Source organism: Apaloderma vittatum, unplaced genomic scaffold (assembly GCF_000703405.1).
Source record: "Apaloderma vittatum isolate BGI_N311 unplaced genomic scaffold, ASM70340v1 scaffold18931, whole genome shotgun sequence".
Lineage (NCBI taxonomy): Eukaryota > Metazoa > Chordata > Aves > Trogoniformes > Trogonidae > Apaloderma > Apaloderma vittatum.
Window position 1 is genome coordinate 6406 of NW_009701155.1, and position 12121 is coordinate 18526.

At 54.8% G+C, this 12121-nt stretch overlaps 2 protein-coding genes across 2 annotated transcripts in view; one reads left to right on the top strand and one right to left on the bottom strand.

Moving 5' to 3' along the window:
• The window catches only part of LOC104281158 (chromosome unknown open reading frame, human C10orf54), a gene marked incomplete at its 5' end in the record, with an annotated part of 3932 nt that extends 2211 nt beyond the window's left edge, over window positions 1-1721 (top strand). The window contains 4 exons of the mRNA XM_009879060.1: window positions 6-20; window positions 773-800; window positions 1258-1445; window positions 1684-1721. Of these exons, the coding sequence (XP_009877362.1) occupies window positions 6-20; window positions 773-800; window positions 1258-1445; window positions 1684-1721 (269 nt within the window). The remainder of the gene's footprint in view (window positions 1-5; window positions 21-772; window positions 801-1257; window positions 1446-1683) is intronic.
• Window positions 1722-4933: 3212 nt separating this feature from the next.
• CDH23 (cadherin-related 23) overlaps window positions 4934-12121 on the bottom strand; it is a gene marked incomplete at its 5' end in the record, with an annotated part of 139077 nt that continues 131889 nt past the window's right edge. Inside the window, 10 exons of the mRNA XM_009879061.1 lie at window positions 4934-5236; window positions 6274-6402; window positions 6526-6654; window positions 7264-7413; window positions 8372-8374; window positions 9093-9194; window positions 9286-9674; window positions 9843-9978; window positions 10919-11067; window positions 11385-11445. Of these exons, the coding sequence (XP_009877363.1) occupies window positions 4934-5236; window positions 6274-6402; window positions 6526-6654; window positions 7264-7413; window positions 8372-8374; window positions 9093-9194; window positions 9286-9674; window positions 9843-9978; window positions 10919-11067; window positions 11385-11445 (1551 nt within the window). The remainder of the gene's footprint in view (window positions 5237-6273; window positions 6403-6525; window positions 6655-7263; window positions 7414-8371; window positions 8375-9092; window positions 9195-9285; window positions 9675-9842; window positions 9979-10918; window positions 11068-11384; window positions 11446-12121) is intronic.

The window sequence follows — 12121 nt, forward strand, 5'->3', positions numbered from 1 at the left end:
GCAAGCTGTCAGCAGCAGACGTATGTACCCTCCCCTGCTTTAAAAAGACCCCTTGTGCATCTACAGAAATAGGACAACGAGCAAGCCAGGTCTACCTGTGGTGCCCTAGAAGAACCCTAGAAAACCAGGCAGCACTGAGGTACAGCGAGCTGCTGGCTTCTGCCCCTGCTCAGCTCCTGGTGATTTCAGTAATTAAGCGGAAAGGGGCACCACCTTCACCGGAGGCGCGATTTCATAAGGCCTTGGGCAAGCTGGGGGCCCTGTGGTTTCTCTCACCAAGCTCTGAGCAAACTTTTTTTTTTATTATTTTTTAATTATTTTTTTTTTTTTAAACCAGCAGCAGGCATGATGCCAGCCACCAGAACGGGAACGGCACTTCCGACACCCATCCCTGGCTGAAAAAACGGGCTGCATGCCTTCATGCATCCGTTTTGCCATGGCTGGGGGTGCAGCTCCCCTCCACTGTGCTGCAAAGCATCATGTGGTTGCTGTTGTACCCCACAGGGAAGGCAAAACCCAAGGGGAAGCATCTCCTTGCCCTTTCTTCGGAGCCCACAGGTTCAATTTGCTGGGGAGTGAACAAGGCAGGGACGTGAAGAAGGAGGTCTGGGAGCAAAGAAAAAGTTGATGCTAAAGAAGGGCGAAAGGGAGGGAGGAACGCAGAGGAAGAGGAGGAATTGGATGTAGATGAGACACCAGAAAACAGTGTTGGCTGGGTTTGACACAGGGCTTCATGCTGCCAGCACTCACGCCAACCATTTTTCGTTGACAGGTGCCCACGAGCTGGTCAGGATGGAGAGGTAAGGAAACCCACGTGCTTTCAGCTCCCCCCAACCTCCTCACACCCACACAAGGGTCTTGCCCTCTCCTCCCCTGCTCTCGAAGCCAGCTTGTGTCCTCAGTCCGGCAGAGCGAAGGGGATGCCGGTGGCACTCACGCCTGGGGTCCTGCCCAATTCCAGGCAGCCGCTGTTTCTCTTCCCTCCCTCCAAATGGGAAGTGACTCCTTTCTTTTTGCCTGTGCCAAGGGGACACTTCTCCCCACACCCCAAGAGAGCTCGAAACCGTGGGGCCTTTCATCTAAGCCTTTCCCCCTGCCCTGGGTTCCCTGCATGCTCTCTGCCAAGATTCCACGTCCTGAACCTGCTCCCTGCCTTCATTGGTTGCTTCCAGTGCTTGGGGATGAAAAGAGAAAAAAGGCTCCTGAAACAAAACCGCAAAGCCACCTCACACCCTCCTCTCCTCTCCTTTCCCGCAGCAGTGCCCAGGGCATTGAAAACCCTGTCTTTGAGGCGGTCCCCTCAGCGAGCGCGGAGCCGCGACCCCGACCCCAGCTCTCCTACATGGCCAGCCGGCAGCCTTCCGAATCTGGACGGCATCTGCTTTCCGAGCCCAGCACTCCCTTGTCACCCCCCGGCCCCGGGGACTGCTTCTTCCCGACGCTGGGTGAGTGACCTGTGATCCTGAGCCCCACTGCGGGAGGAGTGGGAAGGAAAGGGGCAGCTGGGGTGGGGGTGAACGGGAAAGAAGGGGTTAAACACCAGCCATGAACTTTAGGACATCAAGTTCCAGGATTCTGAAGATGGGAAGGACCCAAACTTGAGTTTTCAGCTCGAAAGCCGAGTTTGGCTGCTTTCCCTGCAGCTGCAAGCTTGTCTGATACCCCTGGTCTGCCCTTTTCCAGATCCTGTTCCTGACTCACCAAATTCCTTGAAAGCCTAAAGACCCTGGAAGGAGACCACATCCCGAAGCCGCAGCCGCGAGAGGTCAGGCTGAGACTCTCCCCCCGGCAAGGCCAGCAAAGCCTTAAAACAGAAGATGAATGCCAGAGTCCTGCCTTCACACCCTGTCCTGGCTCTGCCCTGGGGCTGGAAGTGAACATCTCCTGCCAGGATTTTGGTTTTTAACTACCTATGGAGAAGAGCATGGCACTGTATCGCTCATGTTTTATGGGCTAGCTGAAAATCGGGGATGCAGGGAAGGAAGGACGACCTGTGCCTCCAAACCTCCCTGAGGATTTAACTTATTGCCAGGGGTTTAAGATCTGCAGCATCAACCTGTTCCTGCATCTTTGACTGCACGTCCTCCCCTGGAGCAGATGGCAAAGTACTTTATCCACCGCGAGACAAAACAGGGTTAGCAGCCAACCTCGTACTACCTTTTTCTTTGCAAAACAGGAAGGGGAGAGGCTCCTTGCCCCAGACGGAGCCCTCCTTCCCCACCACCCTTTTGAGACAGCCACGGACTTGCGAGGCTGCTGCCTTTCCAGCTGGACGCACGTCAGGAAAGAGCCTTATTTTCTGCTGCAATTTTATCCTCGGCTTGGGATCAGGGGAATTTATCTTTCTGTTTGTTTCCTTATCAGTGCTGATTAAAAGAAAACGGGGGAAAAAAAAAAAGGACGTTGATGGGTTTTGTTTGATTGGATAAACTAATAAACGCCCATAAACTAGAAGGTTCATGTAAAGGGTGTTGGAGGATGTTCTCATGATATTCCCCATCCTCCTGGGGCCACCATGGCCAGAGCAGCCGTCCCCCCCAAGCTGGGGGATCCTGCGATGCCCAAACAGCACCAAACGCAGCACCCTGGCATCGCCTATCCCAAAGAAGCTGCGGGTCAGGCTCCAGCGTGACTCAGCCCCCGGCGAGGAGATAAAACTTTGTGGCAGACGCTGTTACTCAAAGCGTGCATTTGGTTTTGTTCTCTTGCTTCTGTTTTCTGCTGTAAAGTAGGGAAACGACCGCCGCTAGACCAACATAAACCTTAGTCATACCAAAACAGTGTCAGACCTGAGCAATAGTCATAACAGGCAGCGTGCCCGGGCAGAGAATCCCCAGCAGAACGCTGAATTTTCACACTACCTGGCTTGAGGTTTTTGCCTTGACACCCTGGACCGCTGCGGGATTTGATTAATCCGGCACTGGCTTCAGCAAGGGCAACTTCAGAGGGATAAATAAGGCGGTGGCACCAATGAATTATAACAAACAAGCTGCTTAACGATGGCATAAAGTTTTGCTGGGAATGGGTTTCCCTCTGTTCTGCGGGCATCCCATTTTTTTTTCAGGATGCGGGCAGAGGTGAGCTGAGCAGCAACGTTCTCAGCCAGAGGCGACGGTTGGGGCACCGCGTGGTGTCAGCAATCGTTTCCCACCTGGAAAGCTCACCACAAGGAAAAAGCAAGGTTTTTAGGGGATGGAGGTGGTGGCTACCCAGCCTTCCACACCTGCTGGAGCAGAAGCCTTGGCACGCTGGGTGCTGCACCCCACCTTGGCCCCCACCACTTATGGAGAAGGCTTCCATGCACCCTTGCTGTCCTGGGTACCACGGATCATCAGAAGACTTCCAAGTCCTCTCCCAGTTCTGTCTCCTCTTCCTCCCCCATAAGCAGAAGGCCAAATTTTGAAGCACATGATGTATGAATGACAAAAAAAAAAAATAATCCTTTTTTGTGCATCACCCCATCAGTCTGGACTTAGTTGCAAAAGTTTCTTGTGGGTGACAAACTCCCGACACACATTGTTTTGTCACCCAGACCTGAGGCCAGGACAGCTTTTCACAAGACCTAAACCTCCTCAAGCTCTGAAAAGGGCCAAAACTCCTCTCTCCGCTCAAGAATTGGGTCACTGGATGCTTTGTTTGGCAGGGTTTTGACCGTCGCTGCTGGCATCACTTGTGCCGGTGACGTGGTGCAGGAACCCTGAGGACAAGCGAGGCTGCTGGGAGACGATTTTGGCAGCGTGGAGCGATAAGCTGTGTCACTTGTCCTCTCCCGGCACCGGGAAGGGAAGAGGGCATTGCCAGGGCAATGGGATTTGGCTCATGGCATTCCTCATCGGGGCAGCATCAGGGTGCCTGGGCGATGGGGACGAGGAGGAGCTTCGTATGGGGTGCTGCAGTTACACAAAGCTGCCCTCTCTCAGTTTGGGGGAAGAGATTTAAGCCGAAGCAGCAGCACGGCTTAAGAAAAAGATGCTGATATGCAAGCAGGTGTGTGAACTACCCATGAGGGAGCAGCTGAGGATGCAAAAAGCCTGAAGCGAGAGTTGTGAGCCACAGTTCGTACTGCTCGCTTGCAACCCTGTTTCCTCAAAATGTCGAGCAGGGTTTTGCAGCGAGAGAGCTCTGACAGGAGATCAGAGAGAGGTGGCGAGAGATGGTGAGAGATGGCGGGTGGAGGCGAGGGAGAGGAAGGATGGCACGGTGTCGCGCCTCCACACCTCACAATTCGGGCTTGTTTGATGCACGCAGGCGCTCGCTCACCTCCCCGCCGGGAGCTGTGGGGTTAGGAGGGGCTCTGGGCTGGAAAATGCCCCTGATGTTAGTTGCTCTCTTGACTCTCCCACACCCAGAACCCTTCTTAAAGGCACAAATAACGAGCAGGGAATGTGCGAGGGAGAGAAGCCGGGCTGCAGGAACTGCAGTTACCCCACTGGGCAGTCCTGCACACTAAAAAACAAGATAGCCACCTTCCCAGACTGAAAGATGATGAAGGTCTTCTATCAGCCCCCAAAAGTGTGTCCAGACCCCACTCATTGGGATCACTCTGGACCGCAGCGACGATAGCGAAGAACTGCACAAAACTCACATGGCAGGGACCGCCACGGCCACAGCAGTAGTTACCAGAGCTTTTCTCACTTCCAAAGCACATCGCTCCCTGGTGAGCTGAACCCGTGGTTCCAGCCACCCCCCCACCCTGGGATGGAAAAGTGACAACCCGACACCTTTCAGATTTAAGAGCACGAGGAGCTGGTGGGCACGATGACTCCCACAGCTGCCAAGACACTTGCCCATTGGGATGCTCTTGGTATTTTTGGCATTTACGGATAGCAGCTCCCCTCACCACTGCAAGACAGGGTCCCACGGCACCAGGAGGTTCTGCATCAAACCCGTACTCAGCAGATTCAGACCCTGAGCCACAACCCACACGGCTGAGTCACCAAAACGTTGTGCCCCGAGCCTCTTCCCTGCTTCCGCTCGCTCCCGACAAGCTCCGTTTTTGGTGGCTCACCGACAAGGAGGGGTTGCCCTCGTCCTCGACAGTGACCACCAGGCTGTAGAAGCTCTGCCGCTCGCGGTCTGGCGGCGAGGGCCGGGTGGCGATCTCGCCGGTGACGCGGTCCATGCGGAAGGTCAGGTCCTCGTTCCCGCGGGTGATGTAGTAGGAGAGGACGCTGTTGAGGCCGACATCCCGGTCGGTGGCGCGTACCTGAGCCACCGCCGTGCCACCGCCGACGTTCTGCGAGGGGTAAGAGACATGAATCACGTGCGCCTCGTTAACACACAAAACTCACAACTAATAACATAATTCTAATGGAGAGAGGTTTCTTTCCCAGGCACTGCGGTGCTTGAGGCTCCAGACTCACTGCCCCGACACGTGGCAGCCGTGCAGAAGGCTGCTCTCCTTTGCCAGCTCCTGGTTTTTGCAGTGCTTATTGCAAGCTGTGTTTTACTAAGAGAAATTGCACCTCTTTTTCCTTATGTTACAGTATCTCCCATTTGTTGCAGTGATTTTCCTGTGGCGGAAAGCTGGCACAGCCTGTAGGAGCGTAAAAACCATCGTGCGTGCAAAGGTGAGGGCTGTGTAATGGACTCCAGAGCTCGGCTAATTATTTTTGGATAGTCCCATTACAGGGGAAATCAAAACAGAAATTCTATTCTTCAACCAGCTCTGAACATGTATTAAATAGATAAGAAAATCCTAACAGGGCAATAACTTTAATGCAAAGCTATTAATCATGAGCAGCACTTTCTCACAGCTAAGTGTCACTGGCTATTACTCGTATTTCATTTTTCATCATCAAATTGAGAACCCTCCTGGACCAGGAATTAAACTGTCAGGAAATAAGTTGTCTTTTCTCACGCCTGATTGTGTTTTATTGCTTAATTATCCAGCTCTCGCCGAGCTGCTTCCTGAAAGCAATTCCTATTCTGCACCGTGCTGCCTCTTGTGTCACTTCGGTGGCATTTCCATGGGTGTGTAGTCATTTCTTCCTGCTAGTCCCTGCAGCCTCATGGGGTTGAAGTTGCTTGCAGAGCTCTCTCCTAGCCCAAAACCATCACAGGTGAGGGCTTGCAAGGGGCAAACAACCCCCTTAAATCACTTGAGGTGAGGTTTGCAAGAGGCCACCAACCCTAAGTGAGGTCTGCAAAGGGCCATCAAGCCTAAAATCACCTGGGGTGAGGTCTCACTACAAGGCAAGTGGGGACGATGGAGTTGGTGGTCAGACCTCGCCTGGGGAGGATGGAAGGAGAGGAGCAGGGCTGGTTGCTCACCTCGCTCACGCTCACGTTGTAGCCGAAGCGGCTGTCGATGATGGGGGGGTTGTCATTGACGTCGAGGATGTTCACTCGCAGGGTGTGCTCCTTCCTCCGGGGAGGCACACCGCCATCTGAGGCTTGAATCTGCAGTTGGGGATGAGTTTTCATTAAAAAAATAAATTTTCAAGCTCACAATCCCAAGAAAACAGCCTGGATGGTCAAGCCAGGAGAAACCCAAGGAGGTGAACGGAGTGGTTTGCTGCTTACCCGTAAAGTGTAATGATCCAGCAGCTCCCGATCCAGCGGGCGTGCCACAAACACCTCCCCGTAGGTGTCGTTGGTGGTATGGATCTCGAAAGCCCGGCCAATGTTCCCTGACGTCAGCGAAAAAGTCACCTGGAAACATCGGGGGTAAAAAAAAACCCAACAAAAAAACCCCAGGACAGGCAATGTGATGCTGTGAGGAGGAAGGAGAGAAAGGAGACCCTACAGTAACAAACACAGGGTTGCCTCAGGCAGTCTCCAACATTTTTAAAAGTGTTGAGGTCCATGGGTGTGCTGGCTTAGTGCAGCCAACCCAAAGCAAACACCCAAGGGCCAACCCCGGTCTCATCGACAGCCTTCGTACAATGCTCGGGATTTTCCGTATTAGGGGACCTCATTAAAGCCTGTCCGCGGGGTAAAGAAAATAACAAACATCTGAGAGCTTCCTGCCCAGCCTGCCAAAGGCTCCGCTGCCGTTCACCACGGCGGGAGAGGCTGCAGCTGGTTTTCACATTGCCAGGTTCCTTTTTGACACGTGTCCCGCAGAGCTCTTTGCCCTGGTCAGCCCAAGGACAATGTTTTTCCTCTCCTGCTGCACCCCTCAACCAGGGACCTCTGGTACCCACTGCACAAACCCCCCCAAACCTGCCGGCATCGATGATCAGAGCTTGGCAAGATGCTGATGGAGGCTTTTCTGCATCCTTACGGGCATCCCCAAATCCGCTGTGCCGACCTCCCTACCTGCCCGTTGCTGCCCGCATCCGGGTCGCGGGCCAGGACCACGGCCACCCGCTTCCCGACGGCGCTGTCCTCCGCCACGCTCACGGACGAGTCGGAGGTGATGTCGAACTGGGGGCTGTTGTCGTTCTCGTCCAGGACTGTGATGGTCACCTGCGGGCACGGCACAGGGCTCAGGCAGGGCATAGGCAGGACTCAGTCCCCTGCCCACCCAGCATCAACAGCCACGTTGAACCCTCCCACCCTGTCAAACCCTCTGAGGTGCCAACAGTGGCGAGGGCTGTCCATCTCACATGGGAATGGGCACAGGTATTTTAACCCTGGACCCGAAGCCACATCCTCGTCTGCAGTGGAGGAGGAAGGATGCTTAAAGGCTGGAGAAAGAACGTGTCAAGCATCCTCTGATTTTTTTATCGCTGGGCAGTGAGCACCTCAGGCTGCTGCAGGGTGACCTTTTCCTGCTCAGCTTTTTGCAAGCAGCGATTTCATCTGTGCTCACAGCACGAGAGGTTGGGCAGAGTTTGCTTTAAAGCCAAAGGGGCACGAAGAAGACAGAGCTGCGTGTGCTTAACTACACCAGGGCATGGCGAGGACTCGAGCTCCCTCCTGTGAAAAGGCACATGGGTGAAGGAGAGACCGGTCAGGAGATGCTCGGAGGGACACACCGCTGCGGGGGACCTGGCCACAATCAGCCAGAGGAAATACTCTCATCGTGTTTGTCATCATGGCAATGTGGTGCAGAAATGAGAGAGGAAGAGCCTTTCTGTTCCCGGGGCTCTATTTATGGGTGTCCTGAGCCCCCAGGTGCGTCCAAGCATGAATGCGACAACATCCCGAAGGAAACCGGGGAGCGAGTTGTGCCCCCTCAGGGCGATTCGGTTATTGTTGCTGCTGAATTAAAACCGGGGCCGAGAGCCCATTCAGCTGCTGCGATGGATCCGGCAGCTGCTGTCCCAAGTGCCAGGTCAGGGGCGTTGAGATTTCTCCTCGCCAGAATGGGGTGGTTGGTGAGATGGAGCTGGAGACCTCCACCCCAGTCCCTCCCAGCAGCTCGGTGAGGGGTTTGAGATCCTGGCCCCCAAGAAGCTGCCAGCATGATGGACACGCTTACCTTCTGTTGGAGGAAACAGAGAAAACAAAGAAACAGGAGTTAGTGGCGCGTGAGGAGGTGTGGCACAGGTGAGGGGCTGCGGGCAAGCCTTGCAGTCAGGGGATCCTCGCTGTCGTGGCACCCTTGGTCAGGACACGCCGAGACGCAAGAGGGCTGGAAATGCTGCACGTTGCTACTGCTCACCCTCCGGTTTCAAACCCACCCCCCTGTCCCTTCCCAGGCACCTGCTCCTCCAGGCGACCCAAACCAGCAGAATTTGGGTATTGCCAGGTGATGCTCGCCACAGCACAGGGGACCAGGCTCACTCTGCACCCGGCAGAGAAATGCAAATCAGCCCCCTGCTCAGCTGCTTTTGAAACTGCCAAATATAACCCTCCTAAACATAAACCACCCTGAAGGATTTCAAGGCCCTCCCCCCCCCAAATTTACCTCCTTCAAAACTATTTTACCTTGGCAAGCAACCTGCAAACTCTACTGTTTGAGGTTTTTTGCTTGTTGTTATACCCATAAATCCCATCCTATGACACGCAGAAGTTAAAACCGCTACGTCCCTGCTTATGCAAATACAGAGTTTCCCCCAAATGAAGGTTTCCAGACCCCAGCGACCAGGGAAAAGAGGACAATTAGGACGTGCTGTCCCATGGCAGAGGAATAGGGGAGTGACCTGAGGTGAGCTCTGCCCGCACAGAGGTTGGTGGGGAAGTGGGTAGAAGCTACTCACCACCGTGGAATCAATCTTGGGTCCTCCATCATCAGCCACCACCGTCAAGGTATAGAAGTCCCCTTTCTCTCTATCCACCTGGCCTTTGACCGTGATCACACCCTGCCAAGGATGAACAACAGCTGTGTTGGCCACCAAGGCTTTGGTGGCCAAGCAAGCCAGGAAGGACCATGTGGTCGCTGTGGTCGCTTACGGTGATCCCGTTGATTTTGAAGAGGGAGAGCGCCTGGGCGTTGGTGTTGGGGTCAAACTTGTAGGTGATCTGGTTGAGGTTGTCAATGGAGCGGGCCTGAACCCGGAGCACCTCGGAGCCCAGGGGAATGTTCTCCATGATCACGGCCTCGTAGCTGCTGTTGGAGAACTGCACAGCCTCGTCCAGCTCATTCAGCAGGCTGACGTACACGCTGCAGAAGCCTTGGTTGTTGGGGGGTGCCTGGTCCGTGGCAGAGACATTCATCAGGTAGCTGGTTTTGGTCTCATAGTCCAGGTACTCAATCGTGGTGATGAGGCCAGTGCTCTCGTCGATCTCAAACTTCCCTTCAGCACCCGACAAGATTTTGTAGTTCACCAGACCACCGTTCCCTGGGGCAGGAACCACAAGCTGGTTGGACCAAGCATCTCAACAAGGCAGGCGTCGCTGATGCTGACCCCAGCCATGGAGCAGAGCCCATCCCAGCCAAGCCGGGAGCTGTGCAATGGCCAATTTCACCACTTTCCTCCCTAAAGCTGGGTGTTTCTCCAATTTCCTACCTGTGTCTCGATCAGTGGCCCGGACCACTGCCACCGAAGTCCCTATCCCCGCCGTCTCCCGCAGCCCCAGGCGGTTGTACTGCCGCTGGGTGAACACCGGCACCTCGTCGTTGACATCTTCCACGTAGACAATCACCTGCGAAACACCCCCAGAGAAATCACAGGTGAGCTGGGCAGGCTCATGAACCCTCATTGCCTGTACTTGTGAGGGGAAACAAATCCTTCACAACACTCATCGGCTGCATGGGAGAAATGTTATCACGACTACAGACGTGATGTGATGGAGAGTGAACACATGCACTTTATCATCATGGGTTTAAAGAAGCCTTGTGGTTGAAGCAACTCAGTCCCTCCCTGACTGGAGGGATGTACAGTCTGTCTGTTAATTCCTCCATGCTTTGGGATCCCTCCTTGAAACCTCACCAGTCGGAGACCGCGCAGCATAGAAACGCAGATGACTCGGTGGGAAATTTTGCTCAAAGTTCAGTGGGTCGAGCTGCTGTTTTCTCCAGGGAACCATCCTTTCTCCTCCTGGTTTTCTGCTCGCTGCTGGTGCTGCGGGCATGTCGCGCTCAGCCAGAGCCCACCCCACCAGTGGGTCTAAAAATAGATGAGACCAGAGGGCCGGGCTCCTGGGAACTGTGGGAAGCTGGTCTGTCACTGCTAAAGATCATTGTCATTGGGTCCTGGCTTATTTAAATAGATGCCTGGCCAGGAGACACGGTTTCCAACAACTCTTCCTCCTGGTACCAGAGCTGCGTCTCGCTGGGCGAGTAGGACTCCCTCTGACAGCAACTACCCCACCGTTTAGCAGCCTCATGGCACTGAAACATCGCAGGAGAAAGGGAAAAACCAACAAACGCTCCTCCTCGCCTCCCCTCAACAAGCTCTCTTCCGCCCACGGGCAGCCCTTGGAGACTTTCCGTCAGCATTGCCACACCAGACTTCTCCAATTTCCTACACGCAAGGGCTGGAAACGACTGCCCGCTGATGAAGCATCCTGAATTTTCTGCACAAAACTCTGCCGCCGCCCAGCCCCGCTGCCCACGCCTCGGCAGCCGCCGCAAGGTCCTCACCCGCACAGAGCTCCTCATGGGTCCCTGCTCCATGTTGTAGGCCTCCACCTCCAGGACGTGAGAAGAATTCTGCTCCCGGTCGAGGTGCCGCACGCCCCGCATCACCAGCCCGGTGCTGGGGTTGATGCGGAAGTGGTTGTGCTCGTTGCCTGGCGAGAGGAAAAGCCAGATGGATGCTGCTGCCCATCACCGCCGCATCCATTCTGGTGACAAGCTGAGCCCCTCCCTGGGGGGCAATCTCAGAGGAAGACAGCGGCAAAACCCAAGTCCCATCACCTCCAGCTACATCAGGGTCAGCTACATCAGGGTTTACCCCTGGCCATGCCAGGAGCTACAGCATCTAGGTGTCCACCCGTGACAAATCCCCCTGGCAATTAACCCTGAGGCTGAAATTTTGCTCAGGGATGGCAGAAATGTTTCTGCAGGCTGTGAAGTGCAAAAGGATGGAAGAGGCGCCTGGACTCACCCTTGACAATCCTGTACCACACTCTCCCGTTAACACCTTCATCAGCATCTGTGGCTTTCACCTTTAGGAGAAAAGAAAAGTGATGAAGGGGCAGCGATTTCGAGATCATAAGTCCTCCCACCTTGCCAAGGCTAGACATCCTGCTGCTCCACCTGAGCCAGGAGCTTACCAACTGCCAAGCAAAATAGTTTAACCTCCCCTCATCCCCAGACAGCAGTGACTGGGGGCTCAGGAGCCCTCTGCTGCCAGTTTAGCTGTTGGATGGGCTGTAGGTGGGACCTGAGCCTGAGGATCATGCCGTGAAACCTGTAGGTCAGTACGGTGGTGGAGGTTTCTTCGTCGGTCCTGCCCTGCACATCAATGCTTGTCCTCCTGGAGGTGCCACCGGGGATGGAGCCTCCCTGCCTGCAGAGCTGGCTTAGCTGGGCACTGAGAGCTGCTCCCATGGCATCAGGACAAGTCACTCAGATGTAAAAATTACCCAGAGAACCACGGATGCAACCAGCCTGGAGCGTGCTGGTGGTCTGAGTCCTCGTAAGACCCCGAGCAGTGAGTGGGAGCACCCCTCGGCTGTGATGCGCTGCACGTACCGAATAAACCTTCCGCCCCGGGGAAATCCAAGACACGGGTCCCCTCTGGTGTCACTGAACAACACTGCAGTGTTTTTCCTGCAAACCCCAGCCAGCAGCTCACAGGCTGTGGCAGCTGGGCAGGCGGAGCCCACAACAAACCACTGG